The sequence below is a fragment of the Muscardinus avellanarius genome (assembly GCF_963383645.1).
Source record: "Muscardinus avellanarius genome assembly, chromosome: 1".
NCBI classification, from domain to species: domain Eukaryota; kingdom Metazoa; phylum Chordata; class Mammalia; order Rodentia; family Gliridae; genus Muscardinus; species Muscardinus avellanarius.
The window spans coordinates 138,355,880-138,376,340 of record NC_137786.1 but is presented as its reverse complement, the minus strand read 5'-3'; the positions used below and the strand labels follow the sequence as shown (position 1 = coordinate 138,376,340).

The 20,461-nt window shown below is 39.2% G+C and overlaps 1 protein-coding gene across 6 annotated transcripts in view; it reads right to left on the bottom strand.

Moving 5' to 3' along the window:
* CADM1 (cell adhesion molecule 1) overlaps positions 1-20,461 on the bottom strand; it is a gene marked incomplete at both ends in the record, with an annotated part of 345,003 nt that overhangs the window by 47,026 nt on the left and 277,516 nt on the right. For all 6 annotated transcript variants that reach the window (XM_080717832.1, XM_080717833.1, XM_080717835.1 and 3 more), the window contains 4 exons: positions 5,286-5,444; positions 7,637-7,774; positions 14,215-14,367; positions 15,886-16,032. In XM_080717832.1, the coding sequence (XP_080573958.1) occupies positions 5,286-5,444; positions 7,637-7,774; positions 14,215-14,367; positions 15,886-16,032 (597 nt within the window). The remainder of the gene's footprint in view (positions 1-5,285; positions 5,445-7,636; positions 7,775-14,214; positions 14,368-15,885; positions 16,033-20,461) is intronic.

The window sequence follows — 20,461 nt, the reverse complement described above, 5'->3', positions numbered from 1 at the left end:
TAACACACAAAAAAATGACAGGTTAAAATCTGAGCTCTAATCAGGGGGTCTCTATGTGTTGATTACTTCTCATGAGTATAATAAATACTGAAATAACCTCCCTGAAATTCAATTCATTGCTTTAAGATTCTGTTAAAAAGGAGACTGGAGATCAGACAGAAACAGGCCAAATCTGAAACCGCCAGCTATTATGCTTTGAAGAATACAACCTGGGAGCAGAATTGATGGGGGAGAGGATGTGGCAGAGGAGCTGTTCTTGGAAACTAAGTCTTATCCTCCACTCCAAACAGGAAAGATTTTCTGATTTCCAGGTTTTTCTTCCTTCTTCACTGCAGGGCACTATCAATACTAGAAAAACATCTATTTTGTCACAGATAAAGAACAGGTTTTGATCATCTCCTCGATGCCCAATTTTCTCCAAGTTGAGGAAATAAAAGAAAAAAAAAATCCTTACCTTCTCTGGACCTTAGATGAGCGGGAATATGGATTTATAAAATACCTGACTACATCCAGTCAATAAAACTCATTTTGAAAATGATGCCCACATACATGATCAACTGTCAGATGATAATCAGAGCAGGGAAGGCATTCAAGCCCCCAATTCTACAGGCTTTGTTTTCATTCTCCCTTTCAAAACTCATCTTTTGATTTCCCCCCCTATTTCTTGCAAATATGCACACACACAAAACCCTCACAAAACAAGGATTTTTGCAAAACATTTTAAAGAGCAAGGTTATGGTGGGTGAAATCAAAGACACGCGACTCGCAGCAGTCACTCGAGAGCTTCACATCGGCCTCTGTCCAGAGGAAGGCTTTCCTCCCTCTGCACAGCAATCTGAATTCCATACTGAGGGTCACAGCTTCTCTTTGAATTCCCAGCTTATGTCGCTGTGTTGCCACCTTGATGCTATTTAGACAGTTTTCTTTTAACGCACAGTGAACCGTTCTTATTTAAACAGGCTGTTATTTGACAAGAGTGCATTCCCTCAGATCTGAGGCTCTACTAACCGCGCTACAATTGTATCACGCTCTGCTATAATCAACCGTGTTGTAAACTTGGGCACCACCAACTATACAGACACTTGCAAGAAAAAAAATGCACAGAAAGATTTTAGGGTCATATAGATCAGAACATTCGAAAGCAAAACTGTTCTCTGCATAACATCTAAGAGACACAAAGCTTTGAATTTCAGCTTGCGAACATAATTATTTCCTGTTTTAAACATTTAGCTGTGTGCTGCTGCTGTACCCTTGCTGGGTCTCAGAATGAAAGCTAGGAAACTAAGAACCCTACTTTATGTTCCTCATTCCCAGCAACGTTCCTATGAGAAAACCTTATTAATGAGCTTGCAAACGAGCACCCAACAGGGAAATGTCACAAACAAGAGCGGCTAATGCCCCAGAAAATCAAATAACTGAACACTTGGCTGATTGTGATGCCTTTCATATTTATAATAAAAAGGGGGGACTTTAATTCACTGATTCTGAAGGGGTCAACACCTTGCTGAACAAAACAACTCATTTATTTATGTTCAGAAATCTCCAGATGATAAATTACATTGATGTTAATCACTTCAATGCATACAACACAATTAATATCTGTACTCACCAAAAACTTAAGGATTATTAAAAGTATGACAGCATACACATCTGGCTGATTTTTCACATAATTGGGCACAACAATTTCTCTTGGTACCACAAATAAGGGTACTAACAAACAAACACTGCAAAATTCTGGTTCAATTAATTAGGACTTGAATCCACAAGACAAAAGCAATTCCAAGTGGCGGCTTCGGCCTTGGCTATGCAATACAGAGGCACTCCATCCTGAGAAGGAGGTGTCCCTCCTCCCTTTTCTTCCTTGTCACACTTAAAGTAGGATATTCAGAGGCGTACAATGCAGGTTGTCAGTATTTCATTTCCCTTTTAACATTACTTTTAAAAAAGGATTCAGAATTGAAACCTATCATCTGTCATTTAACCCCGTTCATAGCCTGGTTAATATTCAATCGACTTAGATGGAGTAGAGACATTTCCATAAACCTTCACTGGCCAAAACTGGTGAGGGTTAAATCAACGGAGTGTATTTCATAGCGCTCGATCTGCCCCTAGGCAGTCTTCTTAACTCAGGGCAGAATCTGCGGTCCATGGGAGGGCGTGGTGTCTCCTGGTGATAATATCAATCACTGATGTCAGTATAAGAAATCTTTTTAGGTGGCAAAGGAAAGGATATAAAAATATTTGTGTATTTTAAAAATGTTTACTAGGCATATATACCTAATAAATAAAATTTATGCTTTTATAGGTAATATTATTAAGTCTTCAGTAGGTTAAAGCAATAAGGTGATTTAAGAAAGACGGGCATTCCAATGTGAAACAACAGAAGCAAGGAAAACTCTGAGGGGTGAACTCCTTCCTTACATTGTAAGCAAGGTGCTGAATATGTGATTTTAGTCATCTTTCCAGCACTACAGATAGATACCAAATGATTTTTTAAAGGAGCTAGTGATTCCCCGAAGGCCTAAGAACTACCAACTTTAATGGCCTGGGACAATTTTAAAATATAGGCACGATGTTACTCCTCACATAGTATCCACACTAATTCAGCACCCACACGACTGGCTATTTAACAAATTAGTCTCAGGTTCTCCTGCATGCAAAAAATCTCTTCTTTCTATGGCTCTCAGATCTGGTATTGTTTTTCTGAAGGGGAATGACTGACCTGAGGAAGGTGCGTGAGCCACGAGCCCCAGGGCCCGGGACCAGTAAGTGGTAGGGCCCTGTGGCAGGTCCTTCAGGCTTCCCAGGCACGAGACTTGCGTTACTGCACCTTTGCTGGTGTTTAAGGAGAGTAAGGCTGGTAGGAACAAAGTAGAGAATCCCAATCCTGTTTACAGAGGCTACTTAAGGAATTCCTGGCTGACTCCATAAAGTTCTTAGTAGTGCTCTAGGAATGAAGGGTAGTGACTTTCTCAAACACTGATAAGCTTATTTAAGATTCCGAACCAGATACTAAATTTCCATTTGGATTTATAAAAAAATTGTAATTCTTAACCTTCCTTTCTACACAAATATTTTCCCCTACATATATTCCAAAAATGGAACATCAAGGATAATTGTGTGTGTGTGTATGTGTGTGTGTGTGTGTGTGCGCGCGCGCGCGTGCGCAAGCACGCAGGTGCAGTTTATGTTGGAGTAAAAAAGAGAGTTGCCATTCCCCTCACCACACACACACACACACACACACACACACACACACACACACGCACGCGCGCGCCATGTTAGAGTCTAGAATGATCACTCAGTGCAGCCTCATTTTTGGAAGGCGTTAAAGTCCTTTCCTGCAGGTAGGAGCCGGCAGTACTTTGTAAGATTGAAGTCAAATGAAGTCAGATACACAACCTTATTACTTTTCTTGCAAGGACAAATCTCTCTTGAATCTCGAGAATATGGAAGCCAAGGCTTATAAGGATCATTATCAAGTTTTTGCAAGGGGTGGGAGGTATAATGCTTGAAATACTTTGCATTTGGCACTGAGTATAATTTCGTAGGTGGGAAGGGCTGTATTCTATTTAAAGGATACTCTGGGAAACTACTTAAAGAGTTTAGGGGTGTAAACCAGGCAAGTATCTACTCAGGACTCACAAAGGAGCGAATGTATTATTAAGGCTAATGGGCCCCTACAAAGAAAGTTAATGGATATTAAGTTTGCTTAAATGAATTACATATTAACAGAGTCACAAGAAATCTACTATCTGCCAATTTAGATAATATCTGATCATTTCTGTTTTCCCATTATAGGGACATTACACCACAATAGTTTTAGTGATATGAAAATTATTAGCATGATGCTCATAATGAAGCTATATAATGAAATAGTGGAAAGAATTAACAAGAAAAACCTGCATTATGTAATGTTAAATTGAGCCAGGCTCACAGGGTATAAAAAGGTTGGAATGGGATAGTCCTTTACAAAGGGGACCAAGCAAAATTTTATAAGTGCTTTTCTACTCCTCTATTTTACTCAAGCAATTTAAATATGTGTCAAGAAATGTATTAGCCTCCAAAGATATGCCTAGGTTCTAACCAGTAGAACCTGTGAATGTGGTCTAATTTGGAAAAAAGGGTCTTTGCAGATATAAGTAACTTACGGATCTTGAGATGAGACTGTTTTGGGTTATCTTAGGTGGATCCTATATCCAATGACAAGTAGCCTTATAAGAGGCACACAGAAGAGAAGGCCATTTAAAGACAGACTCGAGTTCTGAAGCTGTAAGCCAAGGCACTCCTAGAACCCTAGTAGCTGGACAGGGAAAGGAAGGCTCATTGATTCCCTACAGCCTGAAACACAGCCTGAAACACAATCTGACTGATACCTTGGTTGTTGGTCTCCAGAACCATGAGAGAATGGACTTCTGGTATTTTAAGTCCTCAAGTTTGTGGTACTATAACTTGTTACAGTGGCCCTAGGGCACTAACAAAAGGATTCAAGGAGGGCAATATTTTCCTTCACTAGGTCTGCAGTCTGCCATTCTGACCACATTCTTACAGTGCTTTCACTCTGCATATTTAATTATCACCTGGAAGTTTTCAAAGGCCAAGTTATAGAAGTCTTTTGATGAAAAGCAAGAAGCTGGCTACTTGGCCATAACCTTGGCACAGAATGGTTCTGAGCAGAAACCACATGTTTTTGACACAGAAGTGTTTAGAGGAGAAGATGTGGAGGACTTACTTAGTCTACAGGACACTGTAGGGAGACAGCTTCACTCGCTACAGTCTAGATTTTATTGATGAAGCCATCAAGATGTGGCACTTATCCCAAAGAGTGTGATTTTGAACTCATTGCTATGACTTAAGCTAAAACAGAAGAGAACTTACAATTAAAACAAAATGCTGATGTGAAATGGAATGAAATACCGTCTATAAAAATCCAATGCTTACCATGGGATTCAATAAAAGGAAATATTACCCTAGATTTTTGAAGTTGGCATAAAAATGATGGCAGTCTATATTCAAAGAAATTGATTTTAAGTTGTGTGTTAAGGTGATTGGCATCATCTGAGTTTTACATTTGGCTTAAACATACTATTCTTACATTGTCATTGGCACTTTGTAATATGGCAGTACTTCCTTAAAACAATCTTTTCATTAGTTTTCCTACTGAGATAACAGGAAACACATTCCATCTATTCTATACAAAACGTATGTATGCATCCAATAAATGGCTTCTGAAGAGGCTTTTAGCACGGCCATGCTATGCCCTCACACATATTTCAGGTACTCACACTGTACTTCCAAATACCGCTGGGTCTGCAAGTTTCCAGTGACCGCGGGGTGCTCGACCTGACAGATGACCGGGACCCCGTCGTCCTCCTTGTGCACCTTCAGCATCAGCTGACTGGTCACAGTGTACATGTCTGACCACTCTTCTACCTCCGATTTGCCTGCAGGAAAGAAAATGTATTAAGCAACCAGAGATGGGTGAAAGATTTTTTCATCAGTCTGTTTTTAAGTCCACTTCCCTATCCCACTAACCCAACATTACAATTTGAATGCAAAAGAAATCATTAGGATAAGGGCAATCTGTGGATAGATAAATGATAATGTGATTATTTCCTAGTTTTCAATCATATAGAATAATACTTAAGATATATTTCAACTCCAAATAACATACACAATTTATTTTTTTGCGGGTCTGGGGATGGAACCCGGGGGCATTCGACCTCCAAGCTACACCCCCTGCCCTATTTTTATTCTTTATTTTGAAGAAGGGTCTCACTAAGTTGCAGAGGGCCTCACTAAGTAGCTGAGGCTGTCTGCAAACCACAATCCTCCGATCTCAGCCTCCTGAATGCTGGGATTATAAGCGTGCGCCACCATGCCTGGCTTACTATACACTATTTTTAATGAAACATATTACATCTGTTTCTTCTATCTTAAGACCTCCTACAGAGTCAGCTGAAAGTTCAACCACTTTGATATCCGGCTGTTTAGGGGATTTGGGAGGAGAGAAAGAACAGCACTTTTTACCACTACAACCATCTGAATTTGAAATATCTATGAGGCTGTCATGCCTTTTAAAAATTCCAGGACGTCATCCAAATCCCCTAAGTAATTCAATCAGCAGTTGAGATATAAACAACCCTTTTTGCCTACCCCCATCATCAACAATTAAGAGGGAAAGTAACTAAATGGATTTACATAATTGAAATTGTAATTGAAATGTTTAAACTCTGAGTCTTCTGGAAGACCACAGAAATGCAGCGGCAGTGGGCTAGAGCAAAGTAAGATATAGGGCTTCGGGCCAGATGGGAGACACGTCCAAGAACACCCAGAAAAGCGGGGACGAGGCTTCCGGATGGTTTGAATAGGCCAAGGCAGTCCCTTCCTGAACCCAGCACTCCCAGGAACATGGCACACCATTAACTTTCTTTTAATGTTTTGTACTTATCGGTACACATTTAATGGGTCAATTCACTTGGACAGAAAAGCAGAGGGGAAATGAGAAACTCTTTCCTCCCCAAAGCATACCTAAGAAATAGGAGATTAAAACAGAACAAGCTTTTGGAAATTTAAGCTGTTAGATATAGATTTCTCCGTTTCCAGATATAGAGTTCTGTATCACCTTTCTAAAAGGGCTTATTCTGTTCTTCCTCACACTGTTTATTTATTTAGCAAGCATACAGACAGCATTTGTTTTGGCCCAGGTATTAGTTAGATGTTTTACAAATATTCACTCATCTCATCTTCATAAAAATCCCATAAGGTATGTATTATTTCTATTCTCATTTTAGAAGAAACAAAAACACACATCTAAGTATTTCTATACCCATTGTTCAGGGTACAGCTTGCACGGTGATGCTAAAAAAAAGAGAATTGGAATCCTGACATACATGAAAGACTTAGGAAACTGACAAAAAAATGGTCCAGCAGGGCACAGACCTTAACCTCTATCTAAGGTTACAGCTGAGGTGGCAGGAACCCGAAGGCGCAGGAAACACATGTGTGGGAACCTAGCACTGAGGGGGCTGAATGAGTGTGACTGAGGGGGCTGCTCTTACCCTGTTGTCACCACGTCAGAGACTTTGTAAAAGGCTGGTGACTGGGCAACTGAATTAGAGGTTTTACATGAAAGGTGGCTCCTAGAAATTTAAACTTAAGATAAAATTCTTAGTCTTAGGGTAGAATATCCCTGGGTTCAATTCCCAATGCCACCAAAATCAATTAATTAATTTGGGGTTGTGACCCAGTCTGAGTCACCACAGAATAAAGGGTTCAGAAGCGATGAGAATTGAGGTGTAGATGTAGCCCAAGCTCAGGGAACATCCCCCAACTGTAGTTCTTCCCGTCAGAAAGAGTTCTAGTTTATAGGTTCAGTTTTTTTCCTAGGTCTCTGAGTAGAGCAACAAATATCACCATGAGCCCTCTGACAATAAACAGAATGCGGAAATGAATCAAAACAGTAAAATGCTATTCTGCTTTGGCCTCAAATGTTTTCAGTAACCAATTTTATAAACCACATCTAAATGAATAATTTTGTTTTGGGGGCATGTTTTGCATCTGTCTATGATTTCCACAAACTTGCTTGGACCAAGTGCTGACTGACTGCTTCAGTACAGGGCAGCTGGTTTCCTACCTTTGAGTTCCTTGTTCCCTTTGAACCATCTGATAGTTGTGGCTGGCTTGCTGGCCATGGCGGTGCAGTTGACTTCAATCTCCTCACCTTCCACTGCAGTGTCTTTCTGGATATCGATCATCAGGTTACGTGGTGGGACTAAAAATAAAATATAAGTGCTTTATAAATACTGAATCCAATTCTGGACAAATTCTTCTATTCACCAAGAACTAGTACCAGTGCTTTCAAAAAGAGACAAATAATGGTTATTCCTGATGGGAATTTAAAACAAATTACAGGAGGGGAAAAAAGAAATGAAAAGCCATCACTAAATATAGTAAATTATGAAAAATCAGTTAATTTAAAATTTCTGTCCTAAATTTGTCTTATAAAATGACCAGTCTTTTAAAACATTACCGATGAAGTCATAACAGTATAATTAGTCACCTATCAGTCATTAGAAAGTCATTCAGAAAATGAATATTAAAGAAGAGAAATACACACTACTGAAATTATTGTCCTAAGCTGGAAGCCCTTGAAAGCAATAATTCTCCTTGAACTCAAACCTTGGATTTCAATCTCCATATGAAAGATTTCGGTCTAACAACAAAGATAAAAAACTTGGGGTCTCTTAAAAGAATCACGCACCATGAACATACACAGAAAAATTATGCTTCAGAACCAGTTCAATTTAATCAAACTGACTCACAGAAATCCAGAATATAATCATGTCCTCCAATGGGTAGCATATTAATAAAATTCTTTGGATATGAAGATGCAATAATATAGAAAACATCAACTCATTTGTAGCAATTTTCCATTGAATTCCAATGGCCCAGATTTTAGATATCAAAGTAGATTTATGTATCAGAATTAAAGCTACTCTTCAATAAGTATATTAAATATACATGTAATAAAATGATCCAAATAAAAGATTTCAGTTGTATGGTGGTGATGATGATGATGAAAATAGTTTTTTTTCAGTGAAATTGAATTGACAGTGAGACTTCATATAAGGTACAGCCTTACCTAAAGACTGAAACTCTTGAAATAAAAATCAGTAAGTGGAGTGAACAGAAGAATGTGTGTCCTGACCACCATGAATAAGCAAAGACAGTTCAGAGACTTAAGATTAATAAGTTTCTTAACTCAGAAGAGAAACAAGAAATTAAATATGTATAAACATGCCATCCTGATGATCAAGTTGAATAATACATCTCTGATACTGCTTCAATAAATTATGGGATTAAACCACATATTTGGGATTTCCAACTGTTTTAGTCCAATGTGAAATTCTGTCCACAGGAAGACTTTTATACTGAATTGGAGCAATTGAAAATTCTCACAGAGAACGATGAAAGAGGAAAAGTAAAATGATTTGTTGCATATATTTCTCAGTAAGGTAGTGTGTTGTGGAAGGGAGGGGGTTAGCTACTAAGGCAAAAGCGTCCCTCTTTGTTCCCTGTGTACAAGGAAAACAACATATTTGCTCAATTGGACATGATGCTAATGTGATATGGCCCAAATGAGTAGTTAAACACGGCAAAGAACTACCCCAGCTTACATTTCAAGAAAAAATAAGCAAAAAGAGAGACAATTTAACATCCAGTTTAGAGTTGCACATCTGCCAGCATTTTAAGAGCCACAGAAAGGCAGTGACAAAAGAAACGGGATGACTTCAGCTGGCTGTGTCCTTAACATAGTTTATCAATGCTAGATGACAGCCAGGCCTGTTATAGATTTTCATTCCATATACCTACACAGTGGATAGGGAATACACAGAAAGAGTAGCTATTTACCACCAGCAAATACTACTGCATTCTAAGTGCGGTATACAGGAATATTGGTGGAAGATGTCATTGTTGAATCAGATACCAGTGGAAGAGACTGTGCAAACCTAAAGAAAGTAAGACTTTGGTAAGCAATTAGGGACACCCTAAGAGCAGATGGAAAAGAAATGACTAAGGAGTAAAAGAAGAAGGTGTGTCTTCTAAAAGAAATGGAAAATGAAAGACAGAATAGCCAGTCATCTCAAGTCTTTGCAAAAATAAAAATAGAGGGATGAAAAAAAATTTTGATGGTGATACATGCAATGGCTCCCCATGGGAACTGTAACTGAGTAAAGTAGTTGATGGGATATGAAATTAAGGAAGGGATCACATAGGATATGACAGAGGGCGAATGGCTAACGCTACTGGCAATCCTGAGAATCTCCACAGAATGGGGTAGATCCAATCCACTTCATCACTCTGAGAGGAACATCTCGATGATGACAGCTCTATGGGAACCTGGGAATCTTGTCCATGAGAACAGAGCCAGGACTCCACTATAGAGCATTGTTGAATCTTAGAGGGACTTAGCCTCACATGCAAGCCTGTAGGTAGTTGCTTCTCATGTTGCTGGGCGTCTGGCTGTTAGCTCCTATTTTTTCATGTTGAGCCCAAAGACACCTTAATACTCTTCACGGGGGCTTATCCTGACCTCCACCACCTGTTCATCTCCAATGGCATCTTTTGGAGGAAAGGCTTTACTTTCACTGTCGGGTTATAAAGATGATGGTATGTTCTTTCTACATTATCAGTAATGTTTGCTGGTTCAAAGTAAGGAAAGGAAAAGGGACAGGTATATGTAGGATAGAGGAAAATCTGCTAATGTCTCCTCCAGGTGCTGTTTGGGGTTGGGAGCTTGATTGACAGCCAAGTTCTTGTCTGGATTTCTTATCATTTGCGATTAGCTTTGTACATTTGTCATCTGTTGCAAAAGATGTACTCTAAAGTTCTATGACCTTCAGAGTGACCTTGGGAACAATGCTAGCTCTTACAATCACCTTCCTGAGGATCTGACAGCGTCTTTAACTTTATGGACAATGTAAAAGTATGGGAAACTTCAAACTACTGGAAAACATTCCCAGTGTAGAAAAACAAAGAGCTTATTTATTGTTGAGTTCATCATTTTGAGAAATAGTTGAATGATTTTTTTCTCAAGTCCATAAATAGTTTTCTCAAGATTGTGACCAGTATTTTCAATCTTTGCTAGGATTAGAAGAAATAGGCAACTAGAGTGGGCGTTGTTTGGTTTACAAATATAAAATCTGATAATGTGAGTCATGATGGTTTTTTTGATATTATAAACTTGGCTTCACTCAGATTTCTTTTAAAAACAAGAAAGCTAAGGAAAATATAATGCGGTAATCTGAATCTGTCTTTTGCAAAAAAAAAGTGTGCTGGACCAGGAAAAGAAATGTATTTCGGTCTATTAATCCTCCCCATGTTTTTCCTTTAACTTCATAATGTCTACTCCAATACAAAAGAAGTTAGTAAAGTACAAAAATCCATTTATAAGAAAAATGAATTAAAACTACTGCTAACCAGAAATATACTTATACATGGTCCACTAAACAGACAGACACATTTAGTAAAAACTGCCTGCAGCCATTAATGAAAATAACCGGAGCTCTACCTAAGGAGGTGCATAGAGATGAATACCTGAGTGAAAAGCACAGAGGGAAATACTAGAAAATAGCAAGGAAATGTCAAGGTCCTTCTTAGTTAACCTCAAATCCATAAGACTACTAATTATAAACATTACGCCTACAACATTTTAAAAAAAGCTAGCAATATCAAGATGAGTCACATTAATTACAACAAAAGAGGAGTCTTAAAGCTGATCAGTATGTGAAATCTCACTCTAAGACCCTTTAAAATAATTAGGTTCTCCTGTTCCTGGAATCTTAAGAGTGAATACTAATCTTAGAAGGACAGGACTGTAATAATATTAGCTACTATTATCAGAAACGACATTAATCTTAGGGCAGCGTATTTTCTCTCTCATTCATCTCCTCTCATGAATAGTAGCATAAAGAGTCCTACACTATGTTCTGGAGAACAAAACAAACTGTCACAAGCGCAAGGAGTGAATGAATATCCTACAAGGTACCAGCTACATGCAAAACATCACAGGAGAGTTTTCAGTTTTTACAGATGTGATCCAAACATAACGGTAACTATAGAATAGCACAGCGTTAACGTCTACCCATTTCTAGATCTTATAATTATGCTGAAATTTTTGCTGAATACATCAAATAACGAATAGGCATATGCACTAAAATGAGCATCTTCAACCTATCAAGAAGTTTGACAGCTGTGTAAGTACATATGGAATTCTTTTCAGAGAAACGTAGTAACGAAGACGCTCATACATCATTCTTCTTCATTCATTATGATATCTGAAAACTAAATCTTAGGAGGAAGGTTTGAATATATGAGTATCAGTGGAAATTGTCGGATTTTGGAATATGAAAGACTCAAACACTGATGACAACAATTTTACTCTATCAAAAATTCCTAGAGTAAATTCAATGGAAAGAATATTAAATGAATACATCCCATCTGCAAAAAGAACATCTACTAGTATTACGTTCAAGTCTATTTAAGTTAATGTTTCTATAAGATACAAGCAGGAACCTAATACTTCCAGAAAAATTAGACCTCCAAAAGGACTACAGGCAGAATACCTCTCAAAAGTCTACTGGTGATGTGTTGACTCCTGAGCATATGTTGAAGCCCTAGTCAAACTAGTACAACACAGTGGTTCTGAGAACAAATGGACCAGACACCGGAAACCAACAGGCAGTAACTGCTTGCCAGTGGCCAATAGACTCCTGAAAACAAGGGCTGTGTGCCTTCAGGAACAAAATCTTGGAGCAGCAGCATTCAGGACTTCATTGAGAACAACCTAGCCTAAAATATAAAAGGCTATGTGTGAGACAGAATAGTGAAGTCTCTTTTGAATTCTTAGATTCTTGAGTCTTATTAAGCACTTTGTAATCTAGGCAGAGATTACAAATGACTCTGTTTTTGTCAGTTTTTTCTCTGAAACCAAGGTATCAGTACTTAAAAAGTGTAATATTCTGAAACTTCAAAACGTTGTTAGCATATTCCCTTTCATTGCCGTCACTTTTTTAATATTTAATTTTGGGGGTTGCTGGGGATTGAACCCAGGGGCATTCTACTCCCGAGCTATACCCTCAGCCCTTTTTATTTTATAATTTGAAACAAGGTCTAAGTTGCTGAGGCTGTCCTTGAACCTGCAATCCTTCTGTCTGAGCCTCCCAAGTACCAGGATTCCAGGTGTACACCACCACATCTGGCTATACTGCAGTCACTTTTGTGAAGTGCTACTAATGATGGTAGGTCAGAGGGTGGACGACCAATTCGATGTCTGTGTAGCTTTGATGTACTACAATAAGAATACTTTTTTCAAATACTTCTACACAAGCAGACAGAAAAACCTTAAATGCCTGCCTGTGGATTTGGAACATCTGCAAAATATCAAAGTATTCATTCCAGAAAAATCTCCCATGCTTAATATTTCTGTAGGTCTAATATGGACTAAAAGCACAACAGTGACAAATATGTGTACCTGGAAGCCATGTAGGTTTAAACACAGACCACATCAGAAGCTGTATGGATGGACTTTAAACATGACTTACTCAAATCAGTATTCCTCTTAACAAGATCATATATGTAAGCTTCAGAAACATGTTTTAGCTTAATGAATAAAAAATATTTTCCCTTTTACAGCTGTGTTTAAATAAAGTAATGAGGCAGCAGCTCAATATGTACATGCATAAATACATATATGTGCACACATACCAAGAAAAAATGTCCTTCATGTTTATCTTTCCCCTTTAATCTTCATATCATTACAATGAAAAGCTGCAGTCTGTTGCCTCAAATAGACTTTGATTCATCATCTTCCTGAAGGTGTAAATCAGAGATCTTGCTTCATGCTATAGTGTATGTCCTTGAAACTGCAGTTTCAAAGTTCCCGATCAGCTGGTGTTATGCACGGGAGTATATATTTGTCTAAAAGGTGACTAATCCAGACCACCATTCAGGATATTAATATCTGCTGACTCTATCGAAATATAAACACAGAAATCTGGCCACTGGGATTCTGCTGAAAATCACAATGTTGTGATTAAAAAATATGAAGAAACTCCACTCACTAGAGGTGTACCTAGAAGCAAGGCAAGAGTTTTTTGCTTGTTCAACAGTTAAGGGGCTCTTAACTCTTTTATGGCCAATGGTTATACTTTGTGACAAAGAACGTGTTCACGGAGTATGACTCTTTGTTGCAGAGTAGAAGCAATAACCAAGGCAGTAAGTAAAACCAAAGAAAAGAGGGAAACAAAACCGAGGCGCAGACTTCATCACCGCACTTCCATGGGTGCAGATGTGAGAGCCCATCCTCCCTTCTGCACAGAAGGAAAAAAATCCTGGTAGTTAGAGCAATGACATTTCATGTGGTGAGTGATTCATTTGAGGGCTCTAAATTCTCTTGATCTTTGCTTCTGAAGCTCGGGGTTTGAAGCCCGAAAGCAGGTGGAATCTATAAAGACTGCTGATTGCCATTCCTTAGAGTGTTTGGTAAAATAGGCTATTTTTAAAATTTAGCAAGATGGGCGGTGATTCTTCCTAAAACCAGTTGGGAGAGTGAAATTCACCATTAACCTTTTCCTTGCTGCTGAAAGGCATCTGGTTGTAAGGGCCGCGCCCAGTGTGCTTCCCGGGGTGAACATCACGTGCATTTCTTACCCAGGACCGTAATGGTGGTATAACTTTCCTGGGGAGGGTCAGTGTAGAGCTGGCAGAAGTATCTCCCTTCATCAGAAATCGAGACATTTGTCAATGACACTTTGAGTTCGCTGCTAGAAAAATTCAGCAACTGAAACCTGCTGTCCTTCAAAGCTGTGAAAGAAAACACAGAGTTGGTGATTGTGAGAAAAACAATGGACAGTCTATTTTCCTTAACTAGGCGAGAAAAATCAGATGGTTAGAAAGGCAGCAACAGAACAGAAACATTTTGTTAAGCCTTTCTGTACCTGCTGGGCACTCTTCTGGGCTTCTACAATAACTGCAGGTAGATGGATAGCCCTATTTAAAGGAAACTCAGGCATATGGGTGATGCTTGTGTGAAAGTACACACATGCACACACCTTGGCACAAGTCTAAGCAGTCAGTTTTTAGTGCTTATTCCTAAGTGGGTTCAGTTTCTTACTGAGGCTATATGAAAATGGAAGAAGAGCGTAGTCATGAATCCTCCGACACGGTGCAGCCCCTCTGAGCCTTTGGGCACCAGAAGCTCAGCAACGAGGGCTAATGGGCTTTTAAAATGCCTCTGAAAACTGAGGCTTGAAAAAGAAAAAAACTAGTGGTTCTCAACTGTGAAACAAAACCACCACAGCAACATAAATAATAATAACCTCAAAGCAAAATTAAAAAAATCATTTTCGGACATATACCCCAAAACAATCCTATTTAGCTTTACTGCATCTTAATTTACTTGATATGACTTCAGGTGAAACTGCCATACTCAAGCTGGTCCTGCGGTGTTCTAGCTACGTTTACCTTCACAGTTTGAAACTGATTAGACATCAAGCAGAAAATCAGAGTCACCACAAAAACAGAGTATGTGGGTTTCTTATTTATTTCAAATGTTCTCTTTTAAAGTCACTTTGCTAATTTTGGCAAAGACTAGCTTAGCCTAAGATGAAAAAAAATAATTCAGTTTAAGGGTAAGAAACTGGCTTTTCCTTTTATCCTCCTCCCTCACTGTGGAAATGTTTCTTAGCATTATCAACTCTTTTTACAGGTCATGAGTGTTCTGAGAAATTTGCTTTAGGCTAGACACCAATACATGAAAAATAATTTTTTTCAAAGATTGTATTTTTGCTCTTGTCAAACCCTAATACCCATTTGAACTATTTCTATTACACAAAATACAGTTTTGATGCTTGGCTTTCGTTATATTATATTTGGAGCGCTATCGGCATATGGATACCTCCACGTATCAGAGCCTATGGTGAGAGATTTGGTTTGGTTGCTCTAGGCGCGGACTGCCTTGGAAATTTCAGTCTTCAAACAGATCACTTCTCAGAATGCTGTATTTTCCTAGCCTTACCTTATTTGAGTTTGTGTCAGTTAAGTATTTGGGACTCAATTGCAATTCACCTTGAATTACTTCAATCAGCTCCTATTGCAAAGTAAGACGGCCTTACTTTTAAAAGGGACCATTCAAAGTTTCTATTAAGTAGAGAGATTATGATTGCCTGTCTCTTCTTCCCTCTAAAGAATTGACCAAACTTTAAGCATCTGACATTAAATAAAAAACAAAACAAAACAAAAAACGGCAGCCTTTGCAATCTTGGTATCACGACAGCATGTAGTAAAAAAAGTTGCCATCTACTATGTAGGGCGGACACTTACGCCTGAAGTCCCTGAAGTAAATGGTCTGCCTGTTGGGATTCAGCAGTTGAATCACAGAGTCGTCACTCTTATTGACTTGGCAGCTGATGGTTGCGACTTCTCCCTCGATCACCGTCACGTCTTTCGTAAACAAATTTTGTCCATTACCTTAAAAAAAAAGTGAAGAAAAGTTCAGAAAAATGCCCACCAATTAATATTTGGTCAATGGGATCAATTCAAATAGAAATAAGAAGTGAGCAGCATAGTAGAAAATGGACACAGGTAGCCACTTTCGGTATGGCTCAAAAACCTTTCTCTGTAGTCCATAAAATGAGTCTATTAAAGTAATGTAGATGGAGGGATAAAATATAGCTAAGCCTGGAATCGACATGCTCTCAGAAGTTATAATGCTAAGGTGAAGACCCCCAATACTTTGTAGTGTTGAGCAGTGGACTGAGGAGGTACTGGAAAGGTTGGGAGTGCTGGCTTCTGTCAGGAGCCGAAGCTCTCAAAATGGAGGACGGAAGATACACGTGGTCAACCCTAGTTTGCATACCCTTGAGATAAGCTACTTAGCCACCTCACAGAAAACCTAAGGGGCCACTTTATAAAAGTAGGTAGGAGGTTCAATAAATAATCTTGTTAGTGGATGTCGATGTTCCCAGTGTCTAGCAATCCATTTAGTCATTGTGTAGGAGTGAGACCCTCGGTCACATCTGGGGAAGGCTTATAGTTGAGCTTGTTATTCTGCTCTGAAAGACTTACACCTTCAGGACTCACTCAGAGCCCCAGGCAGCCCTGAACCCATGCCCCTTTTTGCAGATTGCCCCTCTAGCCGTTTAGAAAGTCTTTCAGAACATGTCAAAAAGTCAAGGCTTTCAGATCCACTGATCCAAGGCTTATCTCTAGATCTGCTCTCGTTTGTTGCCTCTAAGACCAGCGACAGCAGCTGGAGCACCTCATAAACGTCCTAAATGATCCACAGCTCAGGTAGAGGAGGAGAATTCAATTCAGAAGCAAAAGATGAAGCAACTGTCAAGTGTTCAATGCTGCACTTGGCATAGCAGGGGACATGGAGTATATGATATCGTCTTAGCCTTTAAGAAGGTGCAATGTGGGTAAAAACTGACACCTAGTCTCTACATACAGAACAAAAGGTGAAGTATAGCGGTAGATGTAATGGTCAATCAGGAAGGAGGAAGAGACATCACTTATTAGCTATATGAGCTCAAGGGAATTATTTAAAATCACTGAGCCGGTTTGGTGTCCCATCTGCAAAATGGGGACAGTAATGAAAAGCTATCTCACAGAGCTGTTATAAATATACAGCATTTAGCACTGTGTCTAGCTCCTCATAAAACAAAATAAATGGTAGCTGCTGCTACTGTCGTCATCACCATCATCATCATCATCATCATCATCATCATTTCTCTAGACGTCAAATCCAAGCGTTTATTAAGCCATTATTATGTGTGGGGAATAGTGTGGATATGAGGATAAATGCCTCAGGTTCCTGCTCTCAAGGAGCTCTCTATGTAGCCGGTATATATCAACTCAAGGTAGCTTACTCCTTAAGAAAACACGATCACATTAAGAAACAAAGGTCAACGATACATACTAATCTACAAAAAATTGAGACAGCATAAATAGAGATGCAATTAGAATAAATGGAGGATTTCCACCTGCTATCACATTTCTGCTGAAGGATCCTTTTTTGGCAGGCCGCAGTAGGAAAGTGTGAGAAGGGGTGTCTAAGATGGCTTTAAGCCAAATCCACCTAGAAATAGACCAGCCCCTGGCAGAGGATTAGAAAAGAGGAAACCAGAAGGATAAGGGAAAAAAAAAATTATTAAGAGCTGCAGATAAACAAAAATTCTTGGTGCTTGAGGAGCAAACCAAAATGAAACCCGACCTTGAGCTCTGTGATCCAGGGAATTAACCCAGGTGTGAGGACGCAGGCCCACAGGGCTTGTAGTGAGCGAGAGGGTCAATTTTCCTTAGCTTCATCCAGCAGTGGAAGCTTGGAGGGCTGAGCAGCATTACAGAATAGCAACAAAGAGAAAAAGTGATCAGAAAAGAGGGAAGGGATGCTTATTTTTTTCCTTAGTGGATCACTGTAACAAACACAGAATTCAGAACCCAGTTGGAGGGAGTGGTTCATTCCCAGGTTTGAGAAAACAACCAGGGGAAGGGAATTCCTGCCATGCCAATCAACCAAACTGTTCCAGGTGGATTTGATGGCCCTGGAAAAAGTTTACAGACAGGACATCACCCTTACATTTTCGGGGTAGCCCAATCTAATAAGAAAATTAAGGAAAAAATTCAACTGCACAATTCGAATGTTATAACTGCCTTAAGCCATGGAACTTGCCTGTAGGAGACTAGAATACTCAACGGGGATCTTATTGGGTTGTGGGAAGGATTTCTTGTATCTAAAGGAAGTTTATTAGCAACACAAATAAGAATCCTCCATTTACAAAAGGTACATGTGCAAAGGCTGCCTGATGATGGACATTAATCCCTTCAACTCTCTTCAATGTAAAACAAGGCCTCGCAGATGCTAACTACTATCTTGAAGCTAATGGACTTAAAGCCACTTGGAATTTAATTATGCTCTAATAGAATAGTTCCTGTGCAAATAACTATAGGCTTTAATTTTAGCTCCTTATTCGAAATCCTAAGGCCAGTGTAATCTGAGGACGCACTATACTGATATGAAGACTAGAAGGCGTTTGTATAGGGAATGGGGAGGAATTGACGGCAATTTGGTGTTTTAAGCAAGGATGGCAATAAAACAGAACCAGAGGTTTCTGTTTGCTTTTTATAAAGTCTAAACATCCCTAATTCTTACTTCTAAGTAAGGACCAGACCATTTTTTTGTGTCTTTACTGAGCAAATCGCTCAGGCCAACCTTTGCCATCTGTGCATTTTTGCCCTGGCTGCACTCTGCAAACCCACAGTGATGTCACCAACATGGCTGAGTTATTTTATGAAATTATCAAGGCCAACCTTAAATCTCGTGTTTCAGAAAATGCCAATTCTTAGCCATGTTAACATGGTTATAATACTAATGCTAAAAAGTTCTAAGTGATAATGAAATATTTTGCTGAAAGATATCAAAGTGCTTTGGCTGATGGTGGTGGCCCAAGGATGTCATTCTATAAAAATCACCAATAAATTATACGGGTCAGCCGGATGGCAGTTACATTAAACAGAGCTCTATACTTTCGGGCGCCATAAGATGGCTGCAATGGGATAATAATGACCTATTTATTTGAGGCAAAGGAAGTGAACGACAGTGATGAAAATATGGTATGTGTGTCAGTGCTCTTAACTGCCTGAAGCCTTTATGTAAAAATAATTTCTGCTCACATCCTCAACTATTTCTTCCAAACAGAAGGGTGCACTGTGACTTGATAAATTTCCCCTTGAAGTAGATAGCACGACAATTAGGTTGTATAAAATACAATTTGATGTGTAGTAGAAGGACAGAAACAGACAACTTTGGTGCCTTTCATAAAGAATCTATTTTAAAAACGTTTCTGATTTTCTAAAGCTCAATTAGCAGATATATTGTCAAGGCAGAAATAGCACATGTTCTGGGCCAAAGAAATCAAATAGGAACAATATACTGCAGTCATTAAATAAGGTTGTTAACAGCAAGGTAATTCATTTTAAGGGCAGAACAATGTCTGGCATGTATAGACATTTCTGATTGCTAACTGGTATGTATGGGTGAGGCCGAGGAGGCAGAATCAAACTGGATTTTAATTGATATCAGCAACCGTTATATTTTAGGGAAGACTTCCCTATCATGTCCAGGTTTGCCCCCAAATTTCCAAAAGTAACCCTGGCAATGGAGAGACCCATTCACTCCCAGAGTAGTCTCCTGAAGTAAATTAGAAGTTGCTAGGCTATTCATCACAAGGAAGAGAAAGTTTATTACCTCTCCTGCCCCCAAAAAGGTAAAGCTTACTTTGATGCTAGAAAATGACCATTATCCTAAGTTGGTTAGGTTTAGAGTAGGGTAGTTGGCACATAAGCTTTCAATTAACATGGTTCATAAATAATTAAGACCTCATTCTGTTATAAACTCCATTGCATAAAACCCTAGCATCGACTGGAGTCTATCTAGTTAATAATATGTCCCTTTTTTTTTCTCTCTTTTTGGTGGTATTGGGGTGGGGTAGGGTGGAACCCAGGGGCTTTCTACCTCTGGGCTATACTCCCAGACCTATTTTATATTTTATTTGGAAACAGGGTCTCACTAAGTTGCTGAAGTCTCACTAAGTAGATGAGGCTGGCTTCGAACCTGTGAGATCCTCCTGTCTCAGCCTCCCAAGCGCTGGGATAACAAGCGTGCGCCACCATGCCCGGCAATCAATAATATGCCCTTCTAAGGAGACAGTGGGGGCAAATCTTTTTTTGTGTGTGTGGTACTGGGGTTCCTGGAAACCTTTATACCTCCAGACTACACTCCCAGAGCTATTTTTATATTTTTATTTGGAAAGGGGGTCTCTTAAGCCAGCACGCGCGGCTGGCTTCGAACCTGCGCGATCCTCCTGTCTCTGCCTCCCAAGCGTGAGGATTACAAGCA